Source organism: Gallus gallus, chromosome 4, assembly GCF_016699485.2.
Source record: "Gallus gallus isolate bGalGal1 chromosome 4, bGalGal1.mat.broiler.GRCg7b, whole genome shotgun sequence".
Lineage (NCBI taxonomy): Eukaryota > Metazoa > Chordata > Aves > Galliformes > Phasianidae > Gallus > Gallus gallus.
Genome location: NC_052535.1, coordinates 81,584,867 through 81,603,534, shown reverse-complemented (window position 1 = coordinate 81,603,534; position 18,668 = coordinate 81,584,867). Strand labels below are relative to the sequence as shown.

Sequence of the window (18,668 nt, the reverse complement as noted above, 5' to 3'; positions counted from 1 at the left end):
AAAGGAGTTATTTGGAAGCTAGGTGGTTTTTTCCTCTTTTTTTTTTTTTTGAGGAAGGCAGTGACTCAGCAGGTATATTTCTAACAGAGATCGGCGAGGGCTGCATCAGTGGAAGTTCCTGTGTACAGTATGAGTGATCTCCCACCTTATTCCATGGTTTTGTGATAAAGAGCAGAACACGTGAAATGCAAAGAAGGAAAAAAAAAACCATCACAGATTCTAATCGTGTACCTTATAGGAACACGATGTTCTCTCCTTGCCGTGCCCAGGATGCAAACCAAGCCGTGCATTTTTAAACTATTGTTAAGATCAAGGATGTGGTTATGAGAAGACTTACAATTTATAGGATACTTAAGCATTAAGGATTGAGGCACAGAACATTTCCTGGGGATTAACGACTGACTGGGTGAGCCTCAGGCCATTAACCCCTGCCTGCCATTAATCTTCAGGAAGTGCCCTGCAGTGAGGTCCCTATTGCTGTTATATGCTGAAAGAGAGAATAATAGGAAGAAAGGTCCGTGCTTTATTTATTTATATTTTACGTAACGCAGCGGTATTTGGACTGCAGGGAATTAACATCTTTCTCTCTATCTGCTCGCGCTGCTCCAATTAATGCGTTTCATGCATCTCCCTGCTTTGGGAAAGGCACTGCCTGCACGGATGTACATGGGGGCAGGATGCGGCCCTCTGCTCGCGCTGCACTGCGTTTAATACGACGAATAGGTGGTGCTTTTCCAGTGTAACTGCTGGCAGAATTCAGCCCTATATAAAACCCAGCTCAGAATGCTTGTTTTACAGCAAAGCAATTTATTCACAGTTCTAAGGATCTTGCAGCCTTTTCTTTTTTTTCCTTTTTTTTTTTTCTTTTTTTAACTCGTTGAATAATCCTTTTAGGTTCCCCCATAAAGCAGGTGAAATGCTTCTGCTGCAGTCCTAAGGCAGAACACAGGCTGCATAAATAGCATCTAAATTGCCAGGAATACAAAATACACAGAGCAATACATACCTACAAAGGCAAATTCATCCTGACAGGACTGCAGTACGCGCTTATCAGCAGCACAACATCTCAGGGAGAAAAGAAGGGGGGGGGGGAAAAAAAGTGGCTTTGTATTAAAATTGCATATGCATTTCTCTCTATATTTAAACACTTAAACGGTATTTTGTGCATGTGCTTAAAAACAGACGCAGGCACCCTTTTAATGAGGCTGCCCGCTCCAGCATTGATTAGCTGGGAGATGTAGAGTTGCCATGAAGCTGGCTGATGCTTTTCTTTTTTTTTTTTTTCTTTCTTTCTTTTTGCAGAGTATCTTTGCAAAAAAGAAATAAGCTTTGTGTGTGTGTGTGTGTGTGTGTGTGTGTACATGGCCTCAGTCCTTGCAGCCTCCCAGAGAGTCTGTCAAGGCGCAACTTAAAAGCTCGTTCAGGCGACCATGACCCCCCGCCAGCAGATTGTCTGCCTAAAAGGTAAGGGAAAGCTGAAAAAGAAGTAGAAACTTAAAAGTAGCTTCTCAAAGGCTGCATAGATCTCTCTTTCTCTGTCTCTCTCTTTCTCTCTCTCTCTCTCTCTCTTTTTTTTTTTTTTTGTTAAACCTAAAGTGTTTAAAAGCTTTAATATTGATGGCCTGTCAACTTTGTCCTGATTCTTTGGCTTTCAGTTAAAAGGTTTTTGTTGTTGTAGCTTATGCAGTTGCTCTGTTGCTATGGAAACGTGACATCAAAATGACGTTTCTCTGTTTAAAAGCTTTTAACTAAATTCCTGCCTGTCAGATGTAGGCCCCATTTTGTGCACTCAAGCTTCAAGCTGTTGCAAAAAGGTTTCATATGTTCTGTTGTCATTCAAATTCTTTATCCACATATGCATGTCTTGCACTACAAAAACCTAAGCTAAAAACTCAATCTATATTAAGTGTCCTCTTTTAAAACCCTTTTAGGTCAGTCAGCAATGGCTGCAGCAGAAATTCCCAGTTACATTGTCTCTTCTCAGACTGAGAAACACAGGAGGGCCAGAAACTGGACTGATGCAGAAATGAGAGGTTTAATGCTGGTCTGGGAAGAATTTTTTGATGAACTGAAACAAACTAAAAGGAATGCCAAAGTTTATGAGAAAATGGCTAACAAACTCTTTGAAATGACGGGAGAAATTCGCCACGGAGAGGAAATAAAGATAAAAATTACAAATATGACATTCCAGTACAGGTAAGCTTCAGTTAATTCTTTTTTTATTTTAAGAGATGTTGGCAGGGCAAGGCTGCTCTGTCTGCCTTTCAGAAAGAGGCATCCTTCAGCAAATGTGTCGATGGGAGATTGAAGGTTGTTCGTGTCGCTTTTACAGTTCTCTCTCGCCATCGCTGTTACGTCATTGTTAATTTTTCCCCCCATTTCATTGCAAACTCCGGGACAACTTTGTCGCGTCGTAATTAACTCGCCGTGTTACGATGTGGAGGGATGGAAATGCTGGTAGTGGGAAAGCAGGGCTTTTTTTTTTTCCCTCTTTGCTGGATGTGTCAGCCTGGCAGCAGCTGCTTGCAGGGAAACTCCTGCAGTTGGAAGTGGCCAGAGAGGGTCGGTGTGACGAGGCAAAGTTTTGCTTGCTTTATAGTAAATACGGAATAATGCTTTTGGGGAACGGAGCTCCTGGGTTTTGTTCGTGTGAGTTGAAGGGTTACACTTCAAGGGGCCGGGAATAATGGAATGCCTTATTGCTGAGTGACACACATTGCTATAATTATAAGCAGCGCTGCTGTATCTGCAGGGAGGGGATCGATGTGCACCGTCAATAACGCTCCCGAGGAGCTGGGGGAGGGCGGAGGTGGCTGCGAGGAGATGAGATGGAGCAGGAGGGGAAGTTGGCTTGGAAAACGCCAGGCGTTTGTTGTTTGGACGGGAGAAAGCATTGGAACTTAGCAGAAATAAATGTTTCTCTCTCTTCTTTTCTTTTCTCTTTTTTCTTTTGCTGAAATTCTTATCTCTGCGAGGCACAAACTGCCTCACACTGGAAATCCTGAGTGGTGGTTTCAGCCGTGTGCTTGTAATGCCAGGAAATCAAATATGTGACTCCTTTATTTAATCTCTCCTCAAAGCTCGTATTAATAATAAAAAAGGTTATTACAGCAGGCAACCATGTTAAAACTGCTTGCTTTTCTGTAAGGCACCCTCCTGTATTTAACGCAGAGACTGCTCATCACGTAGAAAACTAGGGAGAATCCTGTAAACCCCTTAACTTTGAATGTCCTCCTGCATTTGTAAGACCCACGAGCATAATGTTTAACATCCTTTTCCGTAATATTAAATCCACGTTCTCCAGCAGATGCTAATGCCTCCAAAACATTGGACTAACCCTGTCGTAATCCTTGTGATTTTCTTCACCCAGACGGAGTGAGAAGGCTGGAAGCACGATCCGTTTTTGCCCTGCATCGCCCAGCAGTTGCCACTCAGCTGCAGAGCTGGGAGCTGCTGGCTCCCAGGCCCCTGCTTAGCCTCATACATCTGCAGCCTTCCTGCTGAGCAGCACGGCTCGCAGCACCCGGATTGTACAGGTGTCTGGCTAGCAGCACTGTGCAGTATCGAAGTGCTGCAATTGCCCAGCAGAATGGGCTATCTCTGTCAGCCTTTGTTCTAAATTTTCAGCGTTGTCATCAGTCAGACCGTCTCAGCTTTTCTAATTATTGCTTTTTCTTTAAAGTTGAACCGGGGAAGGGAAGAAATGAACCCCTCACACCCATGCAGTCTGTGTGTGTGTGTGTGTGTGTGTGGGAATGCAGCGCTTAAAAAAATTCTTATGTCTCTGTGAACTTCTGAGATTGCTTCTGCTGCGTGTTGTCGTGCTGCTGCTCCGCTGTGCAGTGCATTGCGGCTCCCTGCTCATTGATTAAGATGCTAATTTATGAGAGTTAGGAAAAGCTGCCTTGCACCATCACGGGGCTGTTTCATTTTGCGCCCTTGGATTTGAAATGCTTCTCCTGTAATGTTTGTTTCTATCCAACGCAGGCTTGTGTGCTTTGCTTTCAAGGGGAGGTGATAGAAAACCCAGGAACAAATACAAGCTGTGGCTTAAAACTCATCATTCTCTGGAGGCTTTTTGTTGGTGTGTGAGAATAGGAAACACTGTGATGAAACCAAATGATGTTAGTTGCCATCGACCGCTGGCTTTGCTTTGAGGCACCTGAGTTTTAATCCACATTTTGGTGTCTGGAGGATACTTAAAGAAGTGCACTTAAAGGTGCTTTACCTTAGTGTGTTTCCACACATCTCGGCTGCACTTTGCAGTGAAGAAAAAATATCCTGAAAGTGGGTAAAATCATCTGAGACAGTCTGTTGTAATGATGACGTAGAGTTAGCAAGCACAACGTGTGGGGAAGTTGCACCAATAGCAAAGCTGAGGGTTGTCCTGCACCGAGTGGTGATTCCTTCCCACTGCATCAGGCAGGTTGACCAACTCTGTAGTGTTGCGAAGTCGCTATGGTCTCTACTTTGATAGTCAGAAATGAATTAGAGCAAAATAATTAATCAGAAAATAGTGTTACTTAGTGTTGTGACATAATTTCATAAAGGCAAATAATTTTTTTGCCCTACAAACTACTTATGAGCATATAGGTCTATGTAAGAATATAGACAGCTATGTATATTTTTCCTTTAGCGGGAATAGAAGTACTTGAATATTTTTCCCAGCTCTGTTAGCAAAGATCACTGATAAGTGCTGGCATGTCACATCCTGGGATCCCTCTGAAACAATTATTAATGGTCTGAAATATTAAAGAATCTAAAACAGTAAATGCATTTATGATGGTGAACACATAATGGTGTTTTCTAATCTGAGGATCCCATAGAATTTTGATCCAATTCTATATTGTTTTGCTTGTTTTGCCCAGTGAAAGCCATTACTCATAGTGCTAAAGAAGCCAAAGTGAGACAAACATATACATAACTAAAGGAGGAGAACTTACCCAGCAGGTATTGCACAATTTGCAGCTAATGGAAATATATCAGTGCCAAGGGTGGCCTGGAGCTCAGGCTGGGTTAACAGCCCAGGTGTTCACCCAGGTTCCTGGCTGCATCTTTTTATCCCATGTGGAATGCTGTGCTGCCAGACAAAGTTAGCTCAGGGGTAGCTCAGAGCATGTGAGCTTCTGTTACTAACTCAATTTTAGGGCGACCGTATCCCATTCCTCCACATCTGTAGGAAAACCATCATGCAAATGTTACATTGCCATTATATAAATCTACCATATTCATTATTTCCTCCTTGAATTATGCTTATTTCTCAATGCCCTACATTTCAACAAGGTGACAAGTGAATGGGAAGCTGTTTAGAAAACACCATTAGGATAAGATGTGGAAAGCTTTCCTTATTAAGAGAAATGGGAAAGTCTGTGACTTGCTTGGAAAATACACCCAAAAAACAGAAACGAGCTGTAGAGGTGTGTGAAAACATACTGCACTGTTTTTGAGGATACAAAGCGGGCATTTCTTTTACCATAGTACAAGAAGTTGTTGAAACTGCAAGGTAAGAAATGTAAAACTAGTTCAGAAGCCGTATAAGTTTGTATTATGCTGTGTAATAAGCATGTGGAACTCATTGCCACTGACAGTCACGGAGACCAACGGGGTGGTGGGTTGTTTTACTATTCTTATGGAGGATCAGATTTATTAAATAAAAATACAGACATCGTTTGTCTTCTAATTGGAGTCATAAAAGATAGTGGATGTCAGGATATTGCTGTCAATGGAAAGGGAAACAAGTACTGTTACAGTTGAATTTCCCCCCCAGAGTTGTCAATGTGCGTCTCCAAGTATTTCGTATGGACCTTTGTCAGAATTGAGGCAGAGGGATGATGATCTGCACTCCTCTGCGTTATGGTAGCCCACGTGCATTTGGAGGAAACCTTTCAGGGTTAAATACACCTTATCCTGAAGTAATCCTGGCTGTAGTTTCCATATTTTAAGGAACAATTGAATCCACTGTGGGAAGTTAGTGTTAGCTTGTCTCGGTGGAACATTTTGCGCACGCGGAAGGAAAACTTTTGCAGGTACATTTGGGTCAAATTCTGCTTTTAGGAATCTCACCCGAAGCTGAAATGCTTTCTGTGGACAGAGCAGCCAACAGGTTTTTAAAGATGAGTTTTAAAGTCAGCTGGGTAGCGAGCTGTATGAACGTCCCACTGTGTCTGTCAGGAGGGGCTGAGCCGGGCCTGCTGGAATTCAAGTTATCTTTCTGATGTGCTGAGTATCAGAAGTTCTGCTGGGATTAGTATGCCGTCGCTTGCACTTCAGCATCACTTAGAGTATTTGCTGAATTCTTTCTATTATATAGGCTACTTGGGGCATTCAGCACATATAACCCTCTAATTAGTCCTTCTGAAAGAAAGCACTTTCTCATCAGTACTAATATACTGCGCTTAATGCACTGTATCTGCTGTTGTGCTACTACTGGCATAGTACGCTCTGGCTTATAGAAATAAAACAGGGTTTGGAAAGCTTGTACAGCCGTCCTCAGTTTTGACTGATTCCCTCTGATGTTTAAAAATAAGAGCTGCGTGAATGCAAATTTATTGTTTTCAGTAACATCACCCTCCCAAAGCCTAGGAAATAGGATGCAGCTGTTGCTGTTTGATTTGAATCACAGTCAATTAATGTTAGTGATTGGTAAATTTGAATCAGTCTCACGATTTGAATATGTGATCAGTTTATTTTTTTGTTTTCATGTGTAAATGATAGCAATTAATTAATACGTTGCTTGCGTAATCCATTGCTATCCTCTGTGTCATTAAGCAAGTGGGATATTTGACCCGTGCTGCAGCAAATGATGAAATGTAAGTGCATCAAATTTAATGCAGAAAGTTAAATTTGAACGTTTTACCAGCTTTCTCTTTAATTTCAGTAATTTATAGCAGATGCACAACTTAAGTACTGTACTTTCATACATCTTTCTTTCCCTCCCCCATTGACTGGCACGTGAACAGTTGTTATTTATTATTTATTTCAAAAGCTTTTCACAGAAACCCCAGGAGAGGAATCTTGTATCCATTCCTTAAGGCAAGCAGTAATATCAAATACTGTAATAATAATAATAAAGGAGCAATCGCGTGTTGGGCAGAGTGAAAAAAAGAAAAAAAAAAAAAGCAAATTGTTGATGTCTTTACTGATGAAATGATGAAATAATGATTTTTTAAAACTCTCTAGAATGTAATATTGTAATAATATTGTAATAATTTTATTTTAGAAGGCAGATAATAGGCACAGAGAACAAAGTCTGAAGAAAGGTCAACGGCAGCACAAATTACTCAGCTGGTCGTAGTCCATTCTGTGAAGTGTTTTGGCAGTAGGACCTCAAAACCCATTAATTTGTTCACTTCCCTCCAATAAGACTCACAGCCACCTTTCAGATTAACTGAGTAACAGTGTTTTTTATACTTCAGTAATTTGTCCCCTGGAAACTCAACGTTGAAGCAAGTTTTTGGAGAGAGCTCTCTCTTGCCTCTGCTTTCAGCTGGAATTTAATAGAGCCTCATGAAACTGTGACAGGTCCAGATAAAATCAGCAGGAATTTATTTTGCAAACTCTGTTGACTTTCTCGCTTACTCCTACCTTATCATTCTGCCTTGCTCACTCACTCAGGCATTGATTTGCCCAATATATGTTTTCAAAGTGTTGAATGTTTGGCTTATCTTCCTCTCTTTTCCAAACTGCTGCATCCTAGTGTAAATCGTAGAATCATAGAATGGCTTGGGTTAGAAGGGACCCCAAGGATCATCAAGCTCCAACCCCCCTGTCACATGCAGGGCTGCCAACCTCCACATTTAATACTAGAGCAGGCTGCCCAGAGCCCCATCCAACCTGGCCTTGAACACCTCCAGGGACGGAGCATCCACAGCTTCTCTGGGTAGCCTGTGCCAGCACCTCACCACTCTCAAAATAAAGAGCTTCCCCGATACCCAACCTAAATCTTCCTTCCTTCAACTTAGAACCATTTCCCCTTGTCCTGTTATTATCTACCCTTTCAAAGAGTTGAAAAATGTTGTCCCATTTCTTTCTCTTCACTTTTCAAGAAAAAAAAAACCAACAAAAAACAAAAAACAAAACCAACCAAAAACATGAAACAAAGCCACACAGAAAAGCAAAGGAAGGAGAAAAGCAGCTTTACATTTTGGATGCAGCTACAACCTGTTGTGATTATTTATGATAGTGATTGACTGGGAGCAGTAAATGCATCTTTGCCTTAAACTTCAGTTCTGCCAGTGCTCCACTTATCTTGGTGCAGGAGGAAGCTCTCAGCTGTCTCTCTCAGTTTTCTGGTTTGTTTCAAAATAATGAGTGAATCCTGAAACTTGATCTTAATGTTGCCAAGTTATCTATTTGATTTGTTCTCCTTGTTTTCCTCCACCACTCGCAGTGTTCCTACCTTTTTTTGCAGAGTAGACGCTCCCTTTCCCATTATCTTCTCATCTCTTTATCTATTTCATCTTTTTTCCTTTGTATATGAGCCAGACTCCATGCAGGTAGACGGTTGCTGCTGGTGCTGCTTTTAAGCTAATGAAATTCTCATGTCAACCTCCTGGTAATGATAACTTTCTTATTTCTTTTAGCCGAGAGCTATGTTAAATAGATAGAAGAATCTGTATCTATCCAATGCAATCAGAGCCATAGAAATATCTACTTTTGTATACCTGCAACCCTAGAACTGTGTGGGCAGATAACAAACTGCAGCTCTCCTTCAGAATCCTGAGTGTTAGCAAAAATGGGGTCTAGGCACATAGCTGAGCTCAAGCATAAGAAACCAAGGTGCTGATATAACTGGGCAAAATGCCTGCTCCTGAAAAGTTTTGCTAAAGTAAGGAAATTAGCATTTAGTACAGGATGATAGAATAAAAATAAAGGAAGAATAATTTGAATGTCATTCTAGTGATAAACGTAATAATGCTTGGAAGTTAATGTATTCAGAATAGTCATCAGGACACTGATTCAAGGCAAAATAATGCTGGACAGAGCTGCCTTCTTTGAGCTTAGACCAAATATGAGGCCTTTCCTCAGCCTCTTATGCTCTGGGCTGAACAAGCCAGGGGACCTCAGCTCTTCCTCGTACATCTTGCCCTCTAGACACATAAACATCTTCATGGCCCTCCTTCAGATGCTCTGTTGTAGTTTTATGTCCTTTTTATATTGTGGTGCCCCAAAACCTGTCCCTGGGACAACTGAATCCTCTGCACAGATTGAAGGTGGGCCAGCAGGGCAGCAGTTCTGCACATGACATGGGGAGCTGGCTGACACTAGGCTTAAAACAAGTCATCTGTCTGCCCCAGAGCAAAGTTGGGGCATCTGAGCTTTTCTTGTCCTTTCTGGAAGAATATTTTGCCATTCTGAAGGCTCAAACCGTGTCTGGTAAAGTCTTAATCCAGCTGCAGGACTTTGCTCTGACATGGCAGGGATGTGCTCATGCATGGCTTTTTGCTGTCTTACCCATAGGGATGACAGACCATGGTGAATGCATTTGCAATGAGTAGCTGGGGAAGATACTGTAAAATGCTTAAATGCACTGAAGGTTTTAACACGGACAAGAAAATGGGAAATGTATACCCAGCTAGCAGCTTATAGTGGCGTAATTGATATGTTTGGCATGCAAATAGCCTGAACAATTAGACAAAAATAATCGATAACAAATGATGGTTGCTATGAGCCCTGAATTTTGCTATTCTATGTCTGTACTTGATGGATGTAGATGTGTTTGTAGGTTGTGCTAGATATGCTCTGACTATGAAATTGCAGCAGCAGGTTGTGAAACATGTATGAAATTAAAATTTTGAATGCATAGAGGGCATGAAAAAACAGACAGCTGTGGAGGCTTTGCTATGAAAGACTTCCCCAAAAAGCTGGGAAAGCTCATCAGACCTTGCAAGGACAAGAAAAAAAGAAAAATCCTTAAATGTCTTCAAAATCTAAGCAAATCTTTCTGCTTTCTTTTTTCACTGGTGGATTTCCCCTTAACCTAGGCTTAGTGGTGTCTAAAAGGAAGAACTTCAAGTTCCCACTTTTAAGTTTGGCAGCATTTTTATCATGTTTACATGTTACTTAATTCTATCCTTTCCGGGACTGATGTGGGCAGGATGGATTAAGAGGAGGGAAAATGTGGAAGGCTTCAAGAAAATAGGCTGGGCCAGGTGTCCAGGAATAGTTTTCATCTTTTTTTTTCCCTGCAAATTGAAACCTCTTCATAGCTGGGAGAATTGGATTTGTTTCATTTTTTTTTTCTTTTTCTTTTTTCTTTTTCTTTTTTTAATTTAAATGAAACCTGGTTCATGAAAATGGAGCTTTGGTCATCAGTCTTGCCTTTCCTGTTTTCTTCCTTTGATGAACTTTCAGTTAGACTAAAAAGATCCCATCTGGAAAAGGCAAACGGGAGGAAATTTTGGGAGGTTAGCTGGCCAGTGGGGTGTCTTTGAGATGTGTCTGTTCACCTCAGGTTTTTTATTTCTCAATGAAATATATATATATATATATAAAAAAAAAAGTAAAATAGCAGTGAATGTTAAATGGGTGAACTTCACGTTAGGACTCAATGATAAATCTTATAACAAAATGCATGTGAGGGACAAGGTCATGGCTGAGTTCTTCAACTGTAATGTTCTTGTTTACTGTTTATAATGCTTTATTAACTGCTTTATTTATTATTATTATTATTATTATTATTATTATTTCGAAATAAATGAAGCTGAATTTCTCCCCACACTGATCTTTACCCTGTAACAGATAAGCAGGCCTCTATATCTTTTGGTTGTTACTGGAACATTCTACAGGGCAATGTTGACCTTTTAGGCAAAGTGAGGAGGAGAATACGAATGATATTTATAGACAGTGATATTCATAATGGGAAATAGTCATATAGAAGATCTGTATGAAAAGCACTTTAAAAAGAATACAAGCTCTAATGTTATATGCCTTTTCTTGCAGGAAATTAAAATGCATGACTGACAGTGAAACTGTTGCACCTGACTGGCCTTACTACAAAACCATTGATAGGATCTTATCCAAAGTGACAGACCACAGTGATGTGAAAATGCATGAAAATCAGCAACCAGGTCCTTCTACATCACAGACAGAGGCCTCGCAGTCACCATCAGCTAAGTCCACGCCTCTGTATTTGCCATATAATCAGTTTACATACGAAGGAAGGGAAGAATGCTTTGAAGATGAACATTCAGAGAGCTCATCAAGCTTACTTTCTTACAAGCTGAGGTAGCATCTAATTTTTTTCCCCTACTTTTTAGTATTTCACAGAATGAATGGGATCTGCTATCTCAAAAGGGAAATCCTGGAACATTTTTCTCTAACGGCTCTTGCAGCTTTCCTGTAAGTCACAAATTGTGATACGTTTCCCATTCTGCTGAATTTGGGCAATTTCCTTCTTCTTTCATGGGAGATTGGAAGGGAGTAGGAGGACTGGGCAAAAAGTCATTTAATATTGCCAAAATTCAGCATGTATGTCCCTGCTCACAGGAGGTAGTGCGTTTGTGATAGGAGTACAGGCATGTTCATGATAGTGCTGCAATGTGGTAAGAGATACAACATTTTGCTTAGATGATTTTTGGCTGCTCTAGGTTTTTTTGTTTGTTTGGGTTTTTTTTTTTTTGTTTGTTTGTTTTTTGTTTGTTTTTTTGTTTTTTGTTTTTTGGTAGGAGTATGAGATTTTCCTGGCTTCAGCTATTATTAAAATGGTGAAAAGTTGCAAACTAAATACTGCCATGGACACTGAAATGCTGTTCATGCAGTTTGAAAGGACATTGCATACATTATATAAAATGAAGAATGTCATTTTTTCAAAGTAAATGCTTGGTTGAGAATGCAAACGTGTTTCCTTTTCTGATAAGACTGGAGTTGTCTGGAAGGCAGCATTTTAGCAGAAGGCAGGCTTATACACTTGATATGTACTTTAGACTTCACCGGTCTCATTTTTCATCCAGAGTGGTGTGAAATAAGAGTTGATTACAGTTTTCTGGCAGGAAGAAGTTGGTCCTGAAGATCTTATCATGAGCCTGTGAGGCTTTAACTGTAAGGGTAAAATTATCTGTCAGCCACACAACTGAGAAGGGTGTAAAGCTGGAAGAAGAATCAACCTAACAAGTTTCGATTATTGTTTCCAGGCCTACCCTTGGATGGGTAAAACTAAGATAAGTCCATCCAATCATTCAAGCAAATGGTCCTTGAATAGCTGACTATTTTAAAAACTGGTATATAAATCCTGAACTTTAACAGTCTTCTTGTTCACAAGCAATAATTTTTTTACATCATAGTTCATTGTAATGGCTTTATATCCCCTGATAAACAACATCTCATGGTTTAGTATCTGCGAATGCCAAGATGGCATCTCTTATGCAAGAACTCCCTCCCCAGTTCTTAAATTGGTTTCTAATAATATTTTTTAATACTTAGGAGTTTTTTTTTTTTTTCCAAAACAATAAGGTGTATTTTGTACACCAGACAATTTGATAATATAAAGGTGTATTTTTTGCCGCAAGATATTAGATTTCTTCATATTAGGGGTGATTCCCTAATTATGGGATCATATTAATTTTTATTTTTGTTGCAATTCACAGGTGAGAAAAATCTTTGAAATTTCTATTTTCTCTTAATGGAATGCCTGGTATTTGCTCAGTATTTTACAAGCTTATATTGTATTGCAATGTCAGTAAAACATCTGACAATAATAGAGTTATTGTTGGATAATTCAAAGTGATGGAGTCCTGTATTGCAGTTTAAACTTCTAAAATCAGAATTTCTAACAACACTGTGAATGACTTTTTATCTAATTGAAAACAGTGTTTTTTCATCCCATGGTCTAACTTATAGCCTTGTTTCTTTATTGTTGAAACAATGGCAAAATATAATCATACAGGTTGTGAATGGGGTTCAGACCTCATAAGTTTTGCCATTTCTACCATGCTGAAAATGGGAATAAAAATAATTTACTTTCATAGGTTAATAGACTATAATAAAACCTCAGTGCCAGCTGGAGTGCCTGCCCGTTAAAAAACACCATCCATGTATTTAAATTCAGTTATTCTGATGTGGAGCCCGAAGGTGTTATGGAGGGCATTCTGTGGCATGGTTCCCCACAGCAGTGACTTCTGACTCAGAGCTTCATACCTCTATTGCCTCCATTTCTTTGTTCTTATGATTTTATGCTTAGAAATTTTTCACTACACATCTAGCCTAGTACTGATATATGCAGGAGATGGAGAATTCACTCTTCACTGTAGTAATCTGTTCCAGTGATTATCCCTTGTTTCAACCAGTGTCTTGGTTCTAGTTGGAAAATAGTGAGTTAAACTTGATTTTTGAGGCCCTCTCAGTACTTTTTTTGCTTGTTTCCTTGAAGTAGTTGTGTATTATGGTCATTCCATCTTTGCTATTCTTTAGTTTTTGAAAGGTAAGTTGAATAAACTGGTACACAAGGCTTACACATGAAAAAAGTAAGATTAGACCTTTTTGTGGTTGTACTCTACAATTCAAGAATGAGTCTCATTAATTCATGAATGCGTTTGACAGTATTTGAATTAACCTAGGTTTATCAGAAGACATAGGTTGTTCTGATTCTCAGTCCTCAAACGATGAAGATCTTCCTTCTATTTCTAATACTAATATTTATTTTCAGGTCATTGCTAGTTCTTTTTCATTAAAAATGGGTTATTATTGAGATTTGTACATAGCAGAAAAATAAAGTAACACAATCATGTCAGAAATGGTAGTTAGCTCTTGAGATCTCTAAATCCCAGAAACCAATGATACTGGAGACCCATTTGCCATGAAGTAGTTAAGAAGAAAGGAAGAAAGGAAAGAAAGGAAGAGTTGTTATTGTGGTTTTCTGGAGGTAACACATTTGGTAGACAGATTATTTTTTGTATTTAACTTCTGCTTCATTAGTTATTCTAACACAGTACTGAAATGAGCCTTATTGAATGAGTATAGGCGATCAAATACCTTTTTAATTTAAACAGAGAATTAATTCCATGTTACAGAGACAGCAAATGCGTTTGAGACTGGAAACGTCTTGCCTAATTGTATCTGGAAGTTTTGCTTTGTTCTTCCTGGTCTCCAACACACATTGTTGTTTCTGTTCAGCCCCCTAGATGAGAGGGGAAGCGTTATTTCTCTTCATTGCTTTGAGTCACGCCTGTCTGTTTTGGGCCATAGTGTACAAATAGCTTTGCAAGGTTCTGCTTGGAACACGATCCCAATGCCAGAGTTCTTCCATGCTTCATCTGCACATTCAGGGGAATACCAGTGCCAGTTCTTTCGTTGGCTCCCCGTCACTAACGCTGGAGGTGGAAGAATACCACCAGATTGTATTTCAGTTTCTGGATTTCCTAGACCATTCTTTCCTTCAGGTCTCAAAATGTACATTCAGAGCCTAGGCTTGGCAATGAATGAGGTGCTTTTTTGGCAGGGGGAATGGATGCTGCTGCATCTGTATTGTCACAAAGGCTGTAGCTGAGCAGGAATGCAATGCAGAGAACCAACTGATGTTTGCTGTGTGAAGCACCGATCATTTCTTGTGCTGATGCCTAGAGCCTATCAAACTAGACAAACTTGTAGCTGAAACTGCTTGAGGGATATTGATGCTGATGGGATGCTTACCGCTGAACTATATGCATTTTATTCCTATCACTGCTTTCCTCTTTACTTTCTCTTAGAAAAAGTTATTAACACTGGAGAGGTCTCTCTGGACCTATAAGGAGACCTAGGACTTCTCATGAAAGATGGTTCAGTATCTGAAGAAGCACTTTGATTCAAATAACTCCTTCAGGAATCACTGGACATTTTACATTGTTTCACACTGCTGAGGGTCCTTTACTCATAAATTAGATTCTTTAGATTTTTCTTTCCTTTTTTATTTTTTTATAGACCCCTTTCTGAAGAGCTCTTCTTCAAGAGCCATTCTGCAAGAAGAGAGGATTGTAAATTCTAAGTCCTTACTGCCAAATTGAGTTATAAAACTTTCTCATTGATAGTCACTACTGCTTGTGAGGAGTGGTGATTGGGAACGCTACTGAAGCTAGGTGGTCTGAAATCAGTATTTATGTTCATTGAAGGCTGGCTTAATTAGCAAGTCCTGTTTGTTAATTGTAAACAGCAACACAGAGTACTGAGGAGACCCTAGAGAATCCTTGTGCCCTGGCTTTTAGGGTAACTCTCTGAGCTGGGACCCCATTTTGAGCAAGCACTTGGCAGAGGGCACACTTTCTCAGCTATTACCAGGCTGCAGATACTGCTGATGCACTTTCCTGGGTAGCCACCGTCACCACTGGACATTGCCTTTCTTTTCTTCCCAGAGCCACACAAGGCGTTATTGTCTTGGACTCCTCATTATTTGTCTTACAGAATTTTGATGGGCCACATCTACTCACCTAAAAAACAGCTGATGTCCTGCATTGTAGGACAATCTCTAGAGTGATGTTTCAAAAATTATGCAATACTCAGAGCAGCTCAGTACCAACTATATGCCCTATATGTTCCCTTTCATTCCTTATTGAGGACCATTCTTCTTTTTGGCTCTGGGAGCCAGTTCTGACTTGCTTCAATTGGATTGGTTTATGAGCACTATTTCCTAATACTGTATAGGGAAGAGAATAGAAAGATCCATCAAGTTTCAATAATAAACTTCACAGAGGATTTAAAATTCATAAGGTGACTTTGGCTAAAATAATCATAATTTTGGTGAAAAAATCCTTTGAGTTATGCAAGTAGCTTTGAATATCTGGATAATCTGAAAGCCAGCAGTCTCTGGTCACCGTATCAGTGTGCATTTGTAAAGAAAGGCTGTTGTGGTTTCTTAACTGTGCATAGGAGGATGTAATGTCCAAATGACTAAGCAGTAGTGAAACAGTTTCTTTCAAGATCTATTCAATTATTTTTTTGCTAAGATTTTAATAGCATTTAACACAATCCACTTATTTCGTTTCATAGACCTCACCCTCTGTGTTTCACTACACCCTGAAATGTCAAGGGAATTGTGTCTTTTTGTTATATTTGCAGCAAGTCTTCCAGGTTCTTAGGTCTGTTTATTTTTCTTCCAGAGAGATCTGAATGTCAAGTAGGATAAGAACATATATGGAAATGTAATACAGATCTGTCACAGCTGAGTGACCTCCCTCCCCACTCCGTTCTTCACATCAGTAAAAGCACATCCCTCTAGTGCTAGGTTGATGTCCTCATTCAAGGTTGTCTTGAAATCTACAAGTTGTTGATATGGCATTCTGCTCAGAACTGTGCTTTTACTGGATTTCCCCTAGAAAGAATGCAGTGTTTGGCAGAACACAGCTGAGATTGCTGTTTGTGTAAAGGGACTTGGAGACCCATCATTGGGTAACTTTGATGCTGGGGACTCCAGATACATGGACTGTCATGCTAAGATTGTAAGGAAGTTACCCATCTGTAACTGAAGGTTTTTCAGATGAGTAGTTCACTCGCAGCTTGAACTACAATAGATAAAATGACCACGTGAGCAAAAGCCTCCCCCAGCACAGTTTAGAAACTCAATATGTAAAAATCAAGATAAAAAGAAAATGTTATTCCTAGGATTCTGTGGGGAAAAAAATCTTGTTAAAAATGATGAGATTTTAAAACCTATTTTTACAGTCAGTAATGTTATAAAACAGTGGAAAAAATACTTCTGTTTTGGCACAATTCTGAGAGGGAATTTATTGGAGAACATTTTTTATTAATTGAACCGAGCTATAGCTTGACCAAGAATGTAGTAAACAACTTTAGGTCCTAACATAGCTCTTTTTTTTTTTTTTCCTCCATAAATGTGATTTTAATTGTAAACAAATCTTCCTGTTTCAGAACTGAAGAAAGACCAGTTAAGAAAAGGAAAATGCAAAGCTGCAGCTTTCAAAAGAAGAAGCTAAAATTAATGGAGGCTATGTTGGAAGAACAAAAGAAGTTGAGCAGAGCTATGGAAGAAACCTGTAGAGAAGTACGCAGGATTCTGGATCAGCAAAACATCATTCAAGTTCAAAGCTTACAGCTACAGGAGAGAATGATGAATCTACTGGAGAAAATGATTTCCAAATCCAATGTGTAGTTTCCTTTGTGAATGCCTCTGAGATTATCATTGATATTATAGACATCCCCTTACTGCACACCTTATGTGTGTTTGTTGCCCTATTCCCAGGTTTTCCATGGAAATTAAAATCTTAGTGTATTCTTAGATAAGCAAAGAGAACAGATAATGCAGGGTGAGAGCTATCTGGCATGAGAAAAATAGTGCAATATATGCCTAAACTGAATTATTTTTATACAGAAAGATTAAGGGATGAATGGCTCTGGGAATTTCAGTGCTATTATGCCTAGGTCAGATATTGTTTTACAAAGATGTTATGTATTTCTTCACATCAAGGACCATACCCTGACCTGTTGTTGAAGAACAAAGTAATGTGTTCTTAAACATGCTAATTGCATCTTGACTTTGCTGATGATTAAACCCTGGTTTGAAACATATCAGTGATTGTACAAGTGACCTATGCATGGTTCTTGTGAAGAGCTACTTGGGACCACAAGATGTCATTTTAAACTCCATGCCTGATATGAATAGTACTCTAATGTATGAGAGTAAAAATAGTCTATTCAAATACCCTTTTCATAAAATACAAACAAATCCTTACTATATACTGAATACTAAAATGTATAGATGATACTTGAAGTTGCTTTTGATATTAAATGTTTAATTTTTTTCATTATTAACTGGAATCTGGTGACTTAATGAGCGACCAGCGATGAAAACTATCATTTCTTCTCTATCACAAAAGAAAAATATTGTACTGTGTGTATATACAAATATATATCTATCAAATGAAATAAAGGAAAAGAAGAAACGTACTTCTTGCTGGATAGATAATACACTTTGCATTGGTGAAAAGGTAATCACAGTCAAAAGTTTCTGATTCTTAACTGCTGGGTAAAGATCTCCTCTGCTGGTGCCTATATTGATGGAAGTCCCAAAGAATGTTCAATACCTCTTACTCAGCGTTTGCTGGTGGCACAACTTTAATATGCGAGCAGATGTAAGGCAGATCGGCATCGATACACCACAAGAGGGAGCTGAAGGCATAAGGGATTGTGTTTAAGCCCTTGAGGTGAAGTGCTAGCGTTTGATTCTCTAATGAAATATAACATTGAAGTAACCTTTAAAATGCATTCAGAAGTTCCTCAGATGAATTCCTTTGTACATTCCTTTCTGTTTTCTTCTTGAAAGGCGTACTTCTGCTTTCACTGTACTTGCAAGAATGAGTACCCAAGGTCAGATTCAGATATAGAGGTACAGAATTAATGTCAGTACTGGAAACCAAGACCACCTTCCATCCTCAGTATTAAATAATGTAATCTATTGAAATTTTGTTTTTGAAGTTGTTTGCATTTTCCTATATAATTTAACGTGTTTTTTTAGCTACACTAATATTATCTAAACTATTTCAAGATCCAGACCCAACCAATTAATCTGTAACTACACCTGGTGAACAGGATAAAGGTTATACTCACCAAAGAAATTAATAATATATGGAGGTAATTCCTAAAGGATCCAGTAGGTGTGACAATTAAGGATGATGCAGCTCTAAAATATGATTGCTGTATGTAAATGTGGCCTATTTCAATGGAGCTTAATTCGTGACAGGGTAATG

The 18,668-nt window shown here is 39.2% G+C and overlaps 1 protein-coding gene across 9 annotated transcripts in view; it reads left to right on the top strand.

Moving 5' to 3' along the window:
* The window catches only part of MSANTD1 (Myb/SANT DNA binding domain containing 1), a 40,943-nt gene extending 22,561 nt beyond the window's left edge, over nt 1-18,382 (top strand). For 7 of the 9 annotated variants that reach the window (XM_025150279.3, XM_025150278.3, XM_015285857.3 and 4 more), the window contains exons 3-5: nt 1,932-2,196; nt 10,942-11,226; nt 16,834-18,382. In XM_025150279.3, the coding sequence (XP_025006047.1) occupies nt 1,932-2,196; nt 10,942-11,226; nt 16,834-17,074 (791 nt within the window). In that variant the 3' untranslated portion in view covers nt 17,075-18,382. Of the gene's footprint in view, nt 1-1,302; nt 1,465-1,746; nt 1,815-1,931; nt 2,197-10,941; nt 11,227-16,833 lie in introns of those variants that run through there. The other 2 variants (XM_046940664.1, XM_015285860.4) reach the window with 2 other exon arrangements.
* Nucleotides 18,383-18,668: the final 286 nt, after the last annotated feature.